Genomic DNA, 16,486 nt, shown 5'->3' with positions numbered 1-16,486 from the left:
AGTACTCTTCTATAATAACGTTATTCCTCTATAGAAGTCTTCTATAGTGTCTTCGTCTGTAAAATAAGAATTAGTTATACTAAACTTATATTTAGATACCATACATTGAAAAATAAGTTGACCACATCGAATCTGCCATTTATCGAAATTTGCAGCCTAAGTAAATCATAAATCCGAAAATTTTTTAGTTTTGGTTAGGGTTTTGGCGATTTGAATCCCTGTGTTTTCTTGCGTTTTTTTATTGCGTCTAATGGTTTGCTCATCTAATGGATCATAAAAAAAAGTAACATCTATTGCTTCATCAAATCGTAGACTTCAATCGATTACCCCATAAGGTCTCGTTAATCTAAACACGAGCTAAACTGATATCGAATCTGTATAACGTGAGTTTCACAAAATTTGAATTTCAAATAAGGTTAGGTAAAATTCTTGCTGAGATAAAAATCTTAACCAAGAAATAAAAGATAAATAACATTTTATTCGTTACTGATTAAATGGAACTCCAAAATGATAATTAAATGATAAAATAATACTTGTAAAATAATATTTTTATTCAATGAAATAACCATCTTGATGAAATCGTTATACGTTGATTTTGTTCGTTATCTATTACACGAATAAAATGTTACTTATTTCTGATCTCAACATCAGACTTCTCAAATAAAAACTTTGAACAAGTCACGCTTATTCGAATACTACAAGATTATGTCCAAGTACAATATAGAAAATAATACAATGAAATAACCATCTTGATTAAATCATTATACGTTGATTTTATTCGTTATCTGTTATACGAATAATATGTTACCCATCTCTGATTTCAACATCAGACTTCTAAGATAAAAACATATTTGGTTCACGTCCAAATACAATATACAGTGTATGATTGTAGTGTCATTACTACGTAATAATTTATTGACGAATAAATTGATTGATCATGGATTAAGTTGGGAACCCCTGGCGCAGAACGTGTAACACCGCCATTTTTTCTTTTTATTTCCACACAATACAGGTAGATGGCGACACCAGTCCGCGTAATCATTTCCACGTAAAAAATGGCGGACTGCAAGGGTGCGTTTTGTGATTCTTTACTCGCGCGAGTAAATTTTTGATAAACCGTGGGCAATCGTGTAAATTAATAATGCTCGAAGATTAGCAGAGTTATCGTCGTAATGTTCACGTACAAGATCGAACCATTTGTCTGTAACATTTGCTCTCGCGAGTGTTCGACAGATCGACGAAGTAACATTGTTTGACAATCGTTCTAATTGTTTGTTTCGTGTTTCATCTAGAGAGCAAAGAAGAGACGAACAGGCCGTCGTATATTTTAAAGGTAGATCCGCCGCAAGATCCGTCAGAAGACTTGTCTAAAAATTCTACGAGCGGTAAATATACTCTATTGCTTTTTCTTACAGATCACTTTGCTTCTTGTACACTTTTTTGTACAGTGTTTTTTACTTGTATTCGATATACATATTAAGATAGAAGTGCAGTTTAAACGTTCGTCGTTGATTTAGGCAGTACATAGATCGCGTTCCATATAGGTTATAATATGTAATTAACCACTGTTAAAGTTTGGAACATTATCGGTGAGATCAGCTTTCATCTAGTAATCATTCCAAAAACATGAACATATATTTTATTGTTTCAGAAAAGATGGAAAGTTCTTCTATGGAGAACGACGCTCAGGAGTCTTCGTCAAGTTCTAACAAACTCCCCAATAAAACACATTGTAAGTTAATATTCTTTTGTCATTGGAAGTATTTTGTACAATCATTAAAATGATAATTTATACTTTTTGTCCTTAGATCCTGTATTAGCTGCTGCAAAGTTTGGAAATCCATTTGGGAGCAATGACTTTTCAGATTCCTTACCTAACAAAACAAAGCCATCGATATTAAGGCCATCTCAATTGGGTGCAATGGCAAATAGTCAACTTGTTAATAAAACAGTTCTGCAACCAGCAAAATTCCAGAATCCCTTTACAAAAGTCACTGACATCGTTTCAGAAGAGAAGAATGAATCTGTGAACCAAAATAACAAGAGCAAAGTAAAAGAAAGTAACAGCGAAGAGACACCAGCAGAGGAACCGAAGCCTACCTTCCTACCGCTAGGTGCGAGTACAAAGGATAGCGAAAGTAATAGTGTAAATAATACAGTGACACCTTGTGCTTCGGAACCGAGTTTCGTCTTTGGCCAGAACTTAAAGGAACGAGTTATGGTTGGAAACGACGCGGAAAGCACCGAGAACACAGAGGGTGAAGAAAAAAAGGAGGAAGCTGCCAGCGAAAATGGTTCTTCCGAACTTCTCTTCTCGAATGCCCCTGCAGTGTGTCGCACTACAGCTCGGCCAGGTCTGACGTTAACGCAAGCGGCGCAAGAACTAGAGGAGGCGAATCGCGCGAATAAAAGGAAGTACAATCAAGTGACGCCGTTGACGGGTGAAGAGGGAGAAACGAATGTTGTTCAAATAAATTGCAAACTATTTGCATTCGATAAAGCCAGTGGCGGTTGGCAAGAGAGAGGAAGAGGAACATTACGACTGAACGATCGCGACGAGGAGTCCCGATTGGTAGGCCGCACCGCGGGCACCCAAAGATTAATATTAAACACAAAAGTCTGGCCAGGTATGACCGCGGAACGAGCCGCACCCAAATCGTTAAGATTAACAGCTATGGACGTTCACGGAGACATAAGAATCTTCATCGTTCAAGCTGCACCTAAAGAAATCGAACAGTTGCACAAACTGTTGCAGCAGCGAATCAAACGCGCGCAAGAACGTCAACCGAAGAAATTGGCAACTGATCACTGACAATCGTTCAATCATCGCTGTGAGACGTTTGCCCTTTGTTACCCAGAAATCGCTAACATGTGAGAAGAGTGGAAGAACTTTTCGAGTATCGGGCCCTATCTAGTACACGTGCGCAATAGAACGGCTATAATTTGTGCCTTCCCTTGGAAGTTTTAGATCTGGATCCCGTGGCACTGGTGTTTGCAGGCAGACAACAACAACAACAACAACAACAACAAATGAAGTCGTAGCTGTCCCTCCCTGCTCACGCAGATATTGGATTATTCTGATTTCGCGTTACGAGGCTCTTTTGTAATCATTCCTAATCGATACTTTTCTTTTACACGAAATTCGAGCCAATGTTTTTAAAGAACGCGTTACATGTGCATGAGTCACGGAAATACTAGGTAGCAAATTTTGATAATAGTATGTTATAGACGACACAAAAGGATCATGGAAGTATTGTAAACGAAAAACTGGGAAAAGATACCACGATACAGAGGAGTAGCGTTTTAGTTTGTGGGAATAGGTCTCCGCGGAGATTACATTAATTTTTATCGTAACGATACTCGCGTATCATTTTAGATTTCAATTCCTCGTCGACTAGACGAACAACGATACTTTTAAACAACGGTCTTATTACTTTCCATTATTTAACGCGAACTTCTGCCGTGAGCGAAAGAACAGCTCGATGCACGCGTTGCACTTAAGAGGGGGAAGCCACCTTGGACGCGTTAAAATCATTGATAATTCAACAATTTCTTTTTTGAAACAGTTCACTTGTAGGCAAGTCTTTTTCGAATAATTATATATTTTCATTTTCTACATGATATATACTGTGAAAGTATATATGAATTTTTTAAAATATCAATTTTTCCAAGAATGGTGAATAGTTGAAAAAGTTGTGTTTACCACAACAATGTCTGTAACAAGAAATGTTTTCAATTTATCGTATATTAAGTCAATAGTTTTCGAAAAAAAATTGTCGAATATAGCTATAAATTTCACGCGTCCAAGATGGCTTCCCCCTTAACGAGGGAACGTCTTCACTGTACGTGTTGCAACACGTTATTCAAGATTCTCGCAAGCACAAAAGAAAGCGTTATCGTACTATCGAGCCTTGTAACTATTTGTACTTGTACTTTAGTTTGTAAATAGCGCCAGGAAGACCCTCAGTCTGTTTTCTCGTCGTGTCTCGTGCGTCGGTGAAGTTGCAGGCTGTGTTCGAGGCAGCTTCTCTCTCTCTCTCTCTCTCTCTCTCTCTCTCTCTCATTTTGCTTAGCAATATTCATCATTCGAAGCTCCTTCGATTGCGAAAACGAACAACTGGAGGGGGTCGAGTCACAATCGTTTAATGTGACGCGCAGTAAAGAAGGATATTATTACTTAATGCTATCCAAGATAAGGTCACAATACAAAATTCACTATACACATCGTTAATTACTGAAAAATACAAACGTTTGCATAAAAAATGTACGCAGTAGTCTGTGTTCTCATTTCAGCCTTTGGATTCATTTGGATGCATGAGTGATAGAATATCGACGTCCTAACAATATGTACAGCTGTTGGCTGGCTCTTACGTTGGTTCTTAATAATAATTTTCTTTTTAGTTTACATTGGGTTTCTTTTTTACACACTTATAGTTTGGCTGAGCCTGTGACATAATTGTAGATACATAGAAAGTATTAAGGAAGTATGGAGATGAAACAAATTCCATACAATTTTTATTTAATGTTAATACTGGTTACTACACTAAAGGAAGCGGTCATCCAATTATGTTGCTTAATGTAATCGAAGGATGACTATTTTCCGATAAGGTTATCTTAAATACACGATATTTCTCTCATCCTAAATATATATTTGGTTTATTCCATAAACTTTCCAACTTGGCATTTCCCAAACGTTTTTGGTCACCAAACACCTTTCATATCGTAATATGTTTAAAAAATATTTGTATTCTTTCATGGTTAGATGGGCTTTTAAATGAAAAACGTATAATTAATTTTGAAATACTTTTTATTTTTGGTAACAAAATCAGAATAACGATATATGTCTATGGTATATAAAATTAGTTAAAAGTTAAAGATGTATTAATGATGTATTGATGATGTACATACCAAAACAAAATAAATCATGGTTTTAAAAAGAAAAAAATAGTTACACTACAGTTTGAGTTCTTTGCAAATATAAAGCCTCCCAAAATATAACGTTTGTCTTTTCGATTATTAACCTATTCCAAAAATAGACAACACAGACGTGATATCTTTAAAGTGTTCTTTTTCTTTTACTTTTGTAGGTGGAATATTTCTAGACAAGGTGGCATATTATCAGCAGTCTATTGCATATGTAGAATTGTCAGAAATACAAACAACTTTATTGTTACAATATTGTTACCATTACTTAGCGTATATTACTATAACGCGTATAACTATAATTACAACATAGTTGCGCAGTTACAGTCCTTTATTTATTAATTTTCTCAAGCTTTGCGACCCATTCAAGGTCAAGAACATAAGATTATTGTACCTGCTTGAATTACTGTACTTACCTATATTTCTTATTGAAATGTTTACATTTCATGCTCAATATTATGGTCTGTGTTATGTCTGAGTTAGTGTTTACTTCTATTACAAAATGTGCAGAATTATTTGAGAATTATTTCGCAAAGAATTTGCTGATATTTAATGGGATGTATCGTTATTCGAAAGAAGAGAAGATAGATACGCTGCGTATTTATTACGAGTACGATAAAAATAAAAGACGAAGCAAATTAAAATATACTCAAAGGTCTCTCCCCTTGGCTTCGTACTGCACCACGTTCTTGCCAACAGTGCTCGGTCCCTATATTCCTATGTCCGTGATCACTTTTACTCACTAGTGTAATTTTTGGATATGGTAGTTGGTAAGCCTTATGTAAGACCGCGTTCCTGCGAAGCTTTTTGTAAGAGACGCTCCTTAGAAGCAAAATAGCAGTCAGAGAGTAAACATCTACATAAGTGAATATAAGAAATATAAAAAAGAATTAAAAAAAGAAGAGCAGCTTCTTTCTCACCGCGTGTGTGCAGTTCTGCTACAGTTTTAAACTTAGTGGCGCCATCGGTGAGAAAACGCCCAAGTTTGTAGCGAAAATAGTTTCCACGATTGCTGCTAAATGGTGCCACTAATTAAAGGGTTATAGCACTTCAGACTATAATAAAAATATGTTCAGAATATAAGTGGTTTTATTTTCAAGTTTTAATGATTACACGTATTGTTCGACCAGAAGGCAATTTATTAATTAACAAAATCAAACAGCAATTCAAAAAGACAAACGGAACAAAAGACGGTAAAAGAGATTCTCTCTTGAAAAAGGCATTATCTTTCGATAAAGAAGTTTCCGCCAAAGTTCAGGTGATAACCCACAGCTGAGTCTGTAAATGAGTAAAGTAACCATTTACCAGGTATCGGTCACACTTTTTATCAATATTATGGTAACGTATCGACATGTCGGTAAAAAATACTGTAAATTGCGCCATCTAGCAGGGAAGATACGAACTATTCGAGGACAAACTTGGGCGTTTTCCCGATAGAGGCGCTGACCATACTCCGAAAATTAGTTCGGCCTCTTCACCGCTAGATGGCGAGTGGACTGGTAAAATAATACAATTTTTATTACATTTATTTTTTACTTAAAAATTACGTTTATACCGCCATTGCTGGCAACTAATGACCTACGAATACGATAAACCAAAACATCGATTCAAACGTAACATTATCCTGAATACCATGCATCAGAACTGTTGTTTCTTCTACAATTTATCGTACCGGTGTTTATTAATCATATTTAGTCGTACCTTTACCCTCAAATGGATCGAGACAATTTTGTGGCAAAGCGAAAGTAAGTAAGGAGCCTTTAAATTCAGCTGACACTCTTCCATTTTAATTTCTTCTTTCCACAATGAATATAAAATTTCCTTTTTTCCCTGTACGATCTACGTACAGATTTCCGGACGGGTCAAGGAGGAAAAGGCGACGGAAAACGAGTCCAAGGAACGAGGGTACGGTATCGGAGCCATCAGTAAGTTATCGCTCGCAGAGATACAGATATTTCCCGTGATATCAGTGCCCACCGCGAGGAAACGTACAGGCTCGTTTGGTTGGCCGTGTGCCACAGCGGTGAATATCGCGATATGTTGCAGCGTGTTCGAGAGAGAAATGAAGCGAAAAGCGGATAGCGAAAGAACGACGTGGAAAACTCGGGGGAGGTACAAGAATAAAAAAAAAAAAAAAAAAAGAAGAAGAAGAAGAAAAAAACCCCGGAGTACACAGTAGCCGGAGTTGCGAGCCACGGATTAATGCGAGTTTCCACTCGGCGCACACCCCTCGGCCCCCAACATTTACACGAACATCAGTTCCTGACCCCGTTTTGTGTTACGTTTATATTTCTCTCATCGCGGGCACGGTGTATCAGGAATCGAAGAATGCACAACGGTTGTAACGACGCATCATCGGACCTCCCGTCGCACGAATTTTTCCATTCGCGCTTTCGCGCGGACTCCCCCGTCGCGTTACGTTGTCGCGCTTTTCTATTTTTTGTTTAATCTCCAGCGAGGCGAGCCAGGCGAGCGAGCCTCAATACAGTCCTCGGGAAATTAGTAAACAGAGAGTAGTTTTAGATCGAGATGCGCGTTGGTCGAGTAAATTCGAGTTAAATATCGTAGTATTGGCGCCTCACATATCCAAGAAGACGGAGTGAAACGAGAAGACGAAACGTAGGGTACGGGATTGGTCGCGTAGATAAAGCGGTCGACTGTGGATCCGGGGATCGTGGCTTCGAATTCTCGTGCGTTATTCTTCGTTTAAACTCTGTTATCCTCACCCGAAGGATCCAAGGGCTGCTGGTGCTCGCGACCGGAACATAGAAGCCAGCGAGAAGAAGGCGATCGGATCGATCGCCTGTCAAGCTGTCAGATTCGAGCAAGAGTTCAAGGATCAAGCTAATTAAGAAGCTCTCGAAAAGGTGAAACTGTGTCTCCCACTTAATGTCGAATCGTTTGTTGCGAAACCTGATATTGCAGCTTGTCTATGTATTCGTGATTTCTTAAAAGAATGTAAACTGCGGATATAATGGACACGTAAACTGTATCGTACATACTACTGTATATATGAACCTTGTCTGAGGTTCTCAAATAATAAAAAAGATTCGAGCACAACGCCATTGAGTGCAGACGTTCCGAAACTACATTTAATTACATTTCTATCGTCCACATAAAGCTACTCGGTATTTATTCAAGTTCTCGTTATCTAGTTACGCCTAAACATAACAATATTTAATCGAGCAACGCGTCGCACACGCGCAAATCTCGCTGACCGCGCTCCTCGTCCCCATTAAAATCGAAGATCGCTCGTCCAGACTTACCCTGTCCCCTCCTTCCTGTTTCTGCGTCCCTTTCCAGCCCCGAGACGAGTGATTCGGTTACCGAGAACTCAGTGGGCGATAACGTGAGATCTACGGTCTGCTACTTAAGCGGATCGATGGCCGATCGTACGGGACAAACGAGCACGGATCGCGCGACCGTTTCGTAAACGCGCGCGTGACACGTGGCGGGCGTATGTCATCCCGGCCAGCCCGCGTCCACCGCAAAGGCGGGTTCGACGAATTCGTGGACGATTCCGCGAAATCCCGGGATTATATTGCCATCGAGCACCTGTATTTCCCAGTAGACGCGTGCACGGGACGATCCTCTTCTACGAATTCGGCCCACACGGCGCAACCGGCTGTACATCATTTGGTCCCGACCGTGCCACCGCACGCTCTTTTTTTCGTTTAATTCTCAGTTCGCCGAGCCTCCCGGCCCTTTGTCGGCGATAGGCTGTCGCTGGAAAAGCATCGAACCGTGTAGGGAGGAAATGGTACACGATTTTTGGGGGGGAGGTGGAGATAATTATGGCACGGGTTTTGGAAACGCGTGGGTTGGGTCATTTATGGGCCTTGTGTTTTAATAATTTCTTGGTCGGAAGAGGTGCTCCGCGGTCGGCCGAGTCCCCTGAAGTTGGTGGTTAGGATCTTCAGACCTGGTGGACATTTTAATGTGGGATTATTCGTTCTAAATTTTGGTATATTTGTACACGAAAGAAAAGGTACAATTTCCTTGTAATATATGAACAATTTTATTTTAGATGGTCTAAATGGTCGACACACAAATTCGATGAAATATAATTGTTCATATATTACAAGGTAGAGATATTTAGATGGCCTGAACGGTCGATAGACAAATTCGATAAAATATAATTGTTCATATATTACAAGGAAATTGTATCTTTTTCTTTTCATGTACAAATATACGAAATTACTTAACGAACAACCTAATTTAATATGGAAAATTGATTTGGAAACACGAAGCCTATCGTTTAAATTAAAGACTAATTTCTTGAATAGATATAGAGGGTGCGAATTAGAGATGGCGTGAAGTGCTACTTCCGAATCACTCGTGATTCGATCACGTTCGTTCTTAATCACGAAGATTTTTCACAGCCGACAATCATTTTATCGACACTTCGAGCTCCAAAGAAATTAAACCTAAAAAAACATTAGGTATCGTAGATTTGCTGCGTGAAACCTAACGATGACTGAGAGTCACCTCTTCAGTGCAAAGGGTTAATATCTAAAAGAGAACCGAACGAAATTCAACCAGAAAACGCCTTAGACTTATAATTCACTGCTATAATTCACTCTTCTATCGTCTCCTCTATCCTCCTCCAGATTTGTGTCAAATTTTCCACGTCAACGCATCCACCTATCCGTCGCCGCTTCCTTCCAACAATAACACCGCTCGGGAGTTGTAACGTCGAAACTCTCGAACGAAAATCACCGTCCTGGAACTCGATGAGAACTTGGTTCGACGTCAGCCTGTTCGGCCTACCTAAAATCCCAGCGACGACAAGAACAAGAACAGTTGGAGGCGCCGCGGTGTCGCGATTGCATCGATCACAAAGAGTCGCCTAGGTGCCCCGTGATTCAGAGTAGCGGCTACCTCCCTCGGGTTCCAAGTGCCTGGACGTGGCCTCTCTCTAGCTGGAGCACGAGGAGCCTCATGAAACATGGATCGAGAGTCGCCCTGGAAGAAGCTGCGGGAAAGAAGCCGACCGCCTGCCGCGCGCTCGTCACCGATAGCGATGGGACCAATACCCTCGCGCACTAATTTTCGAAACACCGAACACCGGACTGCGCCATTTTCTATGGGAATACGGAACCGATTTGAAACAATTTGGTTCTAAAGCTAATTCCTTGTTCAACTCATTCAAGAAGTAAATGTTTTGAAATTATAGAGCACGGAGCTCAGATATTTTCCCAGGCGCATCGGACCCCCTCCTTACTCGACTCTTTATATTAAATATATTTGGAACGATACTTTCTGTTAAATAAATATGGACCTTCGCGTTACGCACGGCTCTTCCAGCGCGGATCTCTTCGAAACGATCATCGATCATTCAGCGCGCCGCCGACCAAAGCAAATCCGTCGCCCCGAAGGAGCGATCTCGATGTTAACACAGGGCACGGAGGTACTGCGAGGCGCGAGGATTCTTGTCGCAGGACGACCGAGATCCACGAGAAACGATCCAAGGCCACGGGAACCACGGAAATGGGAATTAAAAGAAAATAGAAATACGGAGATTCGGGAACGGGGGAGTTCGGAACCGGACGAAAGATCACGAAGATTACGGTGGTACGTAAACGTTGAAATTTCGAAATCCGACGGAACCCTGGAAGTACGTGGAAGGGCACAGGAAGAATCGTAGGAGACAGGCCTAGGGTCCGTTGCGTTTCGAAAATATATAGAATAATAATAATACTTTATTTACGGGCAATCTGTCCTCGGTATCAAGTACGATGTAATAACAATGACAACAAGAGAAAGAAAACAAAAATGGAGACGATCATAGTATCTTATAATGTGTAACGTGTTCAAACTAGATTCCGCATCCGCGCAATTGCAACGTATGACCTTTTAAATGCCAAAGGTGAGTCGTGAAAAAGATCGACAGACATATTAAGGCTGTTCGCACGTATTCTTGTAACACAATTTCGTTTCGCAACTGAGGTACGATATGGATCAGTGTAAAAAATATCGCTGATATGAAAAAAAAAAAAAATATACATGTTGAATCGAGTAACCAACTTCTTTTCGAAGTCGGTTGAAAATTAGACTTCGGTTAAAAGGGATCGGTTAAAAATTAGAAAGTGACGTGGCGATCGTAAAGATCGCAGGCTGTCGAGGAGTCGCGGATAGGAGCGAAGATGTTGCATGATTCTAGGATCGGTCCCATCGCTAATCACCCGATGTGACTTCGCGGTTACTTCTTCTTCACCAGGAAGAGAGGGGGGCTCGATGCGCGCAAGAAAACCTTCCTGGCGCTGTTCGATTCACGGAAATTAGTGCCACCGCGGTGCTTGGCATGAACGTTACTCCGTACGCCGATATGCATTATGCAAAACCGGCAACTACCGCGTCGTAATTGTATCGTTTTGATAAGTAAGCTCGCGCGAGAACCACGCCGGTGTTCCGAGACCTCCCTTTTTCCCTTTTGCTTCAGCGATTTCTTCTCTTCTCGGGATTACCGTTCGCGATGATTGTACAGGGCGATGCACGAGCGTCCGTCGACGCAGCAGGACCCTCGATTAGCCGTCGAAAGGAGGACGAAATTAACGGGTAGATCGTAGGTCGTTACGGAACATAGTGGCTGAGTTACGGGTGACTAATGTAGACCCGAGGCTCGGTAGATCGCGCGTAATAGGTGCGAGCGAAGTTCGCACGGCACTTCGGCAGTCTTGGTTGTTGCTGGACGACGTACCGAGCGGTAGTCGATAATTTGATCCGATTCAGTGCATGTAAACAGAATGACTATCTAGGAAACAACGCATCAGGTAGTCCATTGGCGACGCCTTGATCTTATCGAGTGGTTATAGATAATCAGGATGTCTATGTATTCAGGTACTGGCTTGATGCGATATTCATGACACCACCTGGCTATGAATTCAAGTATCAAAGCTTTGATATAAACTATACTATTTAATATTCACAAACGCACTCGTGTTGGAATTACATTATCAGGCCTAGAGGTGGTAGCTTCGTCTGCTATATCAGATGAATATATTACAATATTTTATCTATGATGTAAACTATCTCATTTCATATTTGCAAATGTACTCGTGTAGGAATTAAATTATCAGTCTAAAGGTGGTAGCTTCGTCTGCTATATCAGATGAATATATTATAATATTTCATCTATGATGTAAACTATCTCATTTCATATTCGCAAATGTACTCGTGTAGGAATTAAATTATCAGTCTAAAGGTGGTAGCTTCGTCTGCTATATCAGATGAATATATTATAATATTTCATCTATGATGTAAACTATACCATTTAATATTCACAAATTTACTCATGCACGAATTAAATTATGGAACAGCCTGTAATTACCGATGCGCACGAGACGAGACGAGATTTCTACGATCTCGATCTCGATCTCGAAAAATCTCGAAACATCCGTATCGATCTCAAATTACCGACAATTTCGAATATATGATCTCGATCTCGACGAGATCTCGACGAGATTTTAAAATAATCTCGATCTCGCCCAAATCTCATGCTAAATCTCGATATCGATCTCGAATGTTACAAGTAATCTCGATCTAGAATCGCACCTCGAAATCGAGACGAGATCGAAATTTATCTCGTCTCGTGAGCATCCCTGCCTATAACTGATAGCTCCATCCAACTATCAAAAGTCAGATCGCCTATGTAATTAAGTATCGCAGTGATTAATTAATATTATTGCGATGGTCCAACTATGGGCAGTCCATCCAACTATGGCAGACTTTCGCTTGCCATTTTTTATGTATTTTCCGCGGAATATTCATTTACGAATCACTCTGTGCCCGATCGTCGACAGAATTTCTCGCGCTAGATGCGCGTTAACGCTTTAGTATATACCTATCGAATCTCGATACGGTTGCCACAGTGGCAACCGCGATGGATTTTATGTGCGCCCTGCATCAGGAAGTGTATTAGAGTCGAACGGTGTAAAAGGCTTAACCAGATTTATTAACGAGAACGTATAACAGCGATAATCCCGCGAGTGTGTTCAGCGTATTAGGTAACGCGTTTATGAACAAACGAACGATCGAAGATTACTGTAATCGGGCCGCGATTATTTCGTCGCATTAACTCTTACCGAATAGCTGGATCAGGTATAATTCTGCGCGTAGCTCCGTGCACGCTGAATCCACTGCTACTTCTTTTTATCCCGAGGCACTGAATCGCGAGCAGTAATGCTCGTCTGATTCCCGAATAGTATTAACTATCTGATTAGATTTCACCGTTTCTTGATAAGTAATATATGCACAATATTCTATGTCGAATGTTACATTATTGAATTGAGCACGATTCATTTTTCCCAATTACTATTGAAAGTAATAAGGTTGTCTTTTTATATAAACACCGTCACGCAAAATAACCGAGTGCAATTCCACGCAAGAAATTTTTGGGACAACCTAATACTTCAAACTGGTCTGCAACACGAGTTATGTTCAGTTTTGCGATGGTAACACCTATCGTATCGATTTAAAAGAAAAAATTGATGCAAAGCTTACGAATGAACTCATTCGACGTTCTACTATTAAATCCTACTATTAAATGTTTATCTTACTTCGTTACTCTTCGATCACTAGCTTTATTCGTCGACTTCAATTTTTTCGGGCCTCCGAAGAAAAAGATGCCAATTAGCACGTTCAAATAGTTCGCAGTTGCGCATTTTCTAACTCGAAACAAACACAAATTTCGAGTTCCGCAAAAACAAGCGATAACGGTGTTACTAGAATAATTAGAAATGTTTCCGCGCCGCGACGGCGTACAGCGAGTGCCTCAAAGAGAGGACGAGAAATGTTTTACGAAATCCATCTTGCTTGATTGCGCCGGGTCGAGGAAAATATTTGCTCGCGGATGAAACATGTAGACTGCAATTAGAGGCGGACGTCACTGTTTGGAGAAGTAAATGGAGGATGTTTTAGGGAATTCAAGCTCGCCGTGGATATCGCTCGGATGAAATACGCGGAGTTAGGACGAAGAAGAAGCGGTGCCGTTGCCGCGGACGATGGATGGCGGATATTCGGAAAAACCGTGGTCCTTAACGATGGGATCGAGCTAGTAATAGTAATCGATGTGAGTAGACAATCACGTCTAAAGAATTCCGTACTAAAGTTCTTGAAATATATAATCGAAGGCCTTGAGAGTTCGTCCTTAGTTGAGATTTTTTTAAAAGAGACTTACTATTAGTGGTATCAATTCCAAACTTTGTGCGCATATTTATCAGGAGGGCCGGGAAATAATCAAAATTTTATCAACGTTTATTTACCAAAGAAATGTAAGACTTTTTGCCAGCGTAAAGGCAGTTGTTAGATTCCCATATTAAAAAGAGCCCTTCGATCGTTCATCTAAAAACTTTTCCAAGTCGAAGATATTTTCATTACTTTTCTGTCCCCCTAGTATTAGATGGTTGCATAAGTTCTCCATTGTTTTCGTTTGGTTTGATTTACCCACTAAATAAGTTATACTATCACGTGCAAAATTAGATTGTAGAAAAGAGTGGCGACTACATCATCGATTAACAAAATCATATTCTTTAAAATTTAACACACTGAACTTCATTTTTCAATCGGGCACGAACTTATGCAATCATCCGATATCAATATTTCGCCAAACTCGAAGCTCTCTAAGCAAACAGAAATCGATAAGATTCTTGTTTTATTTTACATCGATGACGAAGACTTTGACTAGGAACCGAAACTAGGATCGAAACGTCGAAGATCGCTCGGTGGTGTATTTGGCAATTTGGGTTACGTCGCGATACACGCGGATCGTCGTCGTTTTTCAACGTGTACGGCATAATTATGTTAAAAGCTCGAAGGAAGACAGCCGACCGTCACGTGGAAACTAATTGAAAGCGCTCACGGAGAGTCCAGAGGGAAAGCTGCATTACGAAATTAAACAGGGAGGTCTGGTGCAAAAACGGGGAGCATCTCTCTGTCTTCGGCAATAAAACTGAAATCTATGGCGACAGTAACGTCTATTGGCATACGTGACCGGGTGATACACGATGTTTACCCAGGCCAGTATTTTTCAGGTCGATATCGATGTACAACTAGGGAGAGAGAAGACGAAGTTGCGCTGTGCACTCGAAATCCCGTCATGCATTATTTATCCGGCAACTTCTCAAGCGTTTGACAAAATCATTGTCTCTGATTTATCCCCAATATTGGAGGAAAATTGAGAAAGAAGCGAACGAAGGCTGCCGTTCGTCATAATCGTTTCTTTTTCGCCAGTGAACACCGCGATGCTCTTTGATAAATGAACACCAATCCTGTCGACAATCCAATTTATCCCTTTCCTGTTGCAACCGTTGATTCTATTTTTTTTTTTTTTTAAACTTAGTCTTTGTTCGCTTCGATGCAGAAACATTTTTATTACCGCTGTATTACTTGATATATGTTTTTCTATCGATTTCGTTACTGTTCCAAACAGTTCTTCGAGAAGAACATCAACACTCGTCGAGACACGACTGAACCACGCGATGTTCAAGATAGAAGAGGACAGCTGAAGCTGTAAAGATTTTACGCCCTGTAACTGAATATTTATGCAAATTAATATATTCTCGGATACGAAAGTTTATTTTTTAAATAGTGTAACACGTACAGCCATAAATACTCGCACCCTCTATCGTTATCGAAGAAATTTGTCTAATTTAAACGATATGCTCGATGCTTTCAAATCAACTTTTCATTATAAATATGACCACGAGTAAACTTCGCGTATGTATTTACAATTACAAGTTTGTTTGGAAACATAAAGTATCCGTTTAAATGAAACAAATTTCTTTAATAAATATTGCGCATCGTTACTCACGCTGAAATCGTCGCCCCCGGGAATGGACGCACGGCTCGGGAAAAGAGAAAAAGGGCCATGGGAGAAATTGATCCGCGGGAGCGGTATGGTAGCCTCGTTACAAAATACTCGATACTCACGGGAGGTCGGCTTTCGTTCGAAACGGCTCTATCTTCATGCGAAACCAGAGTACCAGGTGGCTACGCGGCCATAAATGGGTGATGTACGACGTAACGATCTCTTCACTCTCTCGTCCCCGACATCACAATTAGCCATCTACGTAGACACGGCTGGCGAACTAACAAACCCGCCCAACAAACTGTCGCTGGCCTGGTCTGGTCTGGGCGGCTGTGCGTCGAGGAATTGCGTTCGTTCAATTAACGACAGACTCGATTAACTGTATTCCCCGTTGGCCGACGCGGTCCCGGCGCGAATATAAATTAGCGACTTCGATCGATCGCTCGGCCCAGGTCCGGGAGAGATCGGCAAAACCTGTCGCGACCGGCGATCGGGAAATCGTTCGACGGAAGTCAGCTTTGCGTCCCTCCGCAACGAACGATCCCGGGTTCTCCGGAAGATTGGGACACGCCGGAAGGGATGATAGGTTCGATAGGACTCTAATCCTCGGGATGTCGGAGGATACCGAGCTTTCAGAACGATGGGGAAGATCTGCGAGGTAGAGAAGCGAGGAAAGAAGAAAGGAAGAAATTTCAGGATGAAATCGTGGGACTTTGGTGGGCTCTGACTCTAAAAGTAGCAAGTTTTAATTTTAGA

The 16,486-nt window shown here is 40.8% G+C and overlaps 1 protein-coding gene across 2 annotated transcripts; it reads left to right on the top strand.

Annotated features, from left to right (window-relative positions):
- Positions 1 to 1,019: 1,019 nt before the first annotated feature.
- On the top strand, positions 1,020 to 4,405 carry LOC128891625 (ran-binding protein 3). Of its 2 annotated transcripts, none has more exons than XM_054151259.1 (4): positions 1,020 to 1,071; positions 1,293 to 1,385; positions 1,652 to 1,732; positions 1,809 to 4,405. In XM_054151259.1, exons 1-4 carry the CDS (start codon positions 1,056 to 1,058, stop codon positions 2,810 to 2,812), a joined length of 1,194 nt encoding a protein of 397 aa, XP_054007234.1. In that variant the 5' UTR covers positions 1,020 to 1,055; the 3' UTR covers positions 2,813 to 4,405. The 2 variants fall into 2 exon arrangements, with proteins under 2 accessions (XP_054007234.1, XP_054007235.1); XM_054151260.1 differs by lacking the exon at positions 1,020 to 1,071 and adding an exon at positions 1,181 to 1,199.
- The last annotated feature ends 12,081 nt before the right edge of the window (positions 4,406 to 16,486 follow it).

Source organism: Hylaeus anthracinus, unplaced genomic scaffold (genome assembly GCF_026225885.1).
Source record: "Hylaeus anthracinus isolate JK02 unplaced genomic scaffold, UHH_iyHylAnth1.0_haploid 12002, whole genome shotgun sequence".
NCBI lineage: Eukaryota > Metazoa > Arthropoda > Insecta > Hymenoptera > Colletidae > Hylaeus > Hylaeus anthracinus.
This window is presented reverse-complemented; position numbering and strand designations above follow the sequence as displayed.

What these genes read in the sequence shown, in the direction of transcription:
- LOC128891625 (XM_054151259.1), top strand. An exon ending in GTCTAAAAATTCTACGAGCG is followed by an intron (nt 1,386 to 1,651) that starts GTAAATATACTC and finishes TTATTGTTTCAG; the next exon opens with AAAAGATGGAAAGTTCTTCT. An exon ending in ACTCCCCAATAAAACACATT is followed by an intron (nt 1,733 to 1,808) that starts GTAAGTTAATAT and finishes TTTTGTCCTTAG; the next exon opens with ATCCTGTATTAGCTGCTGCA.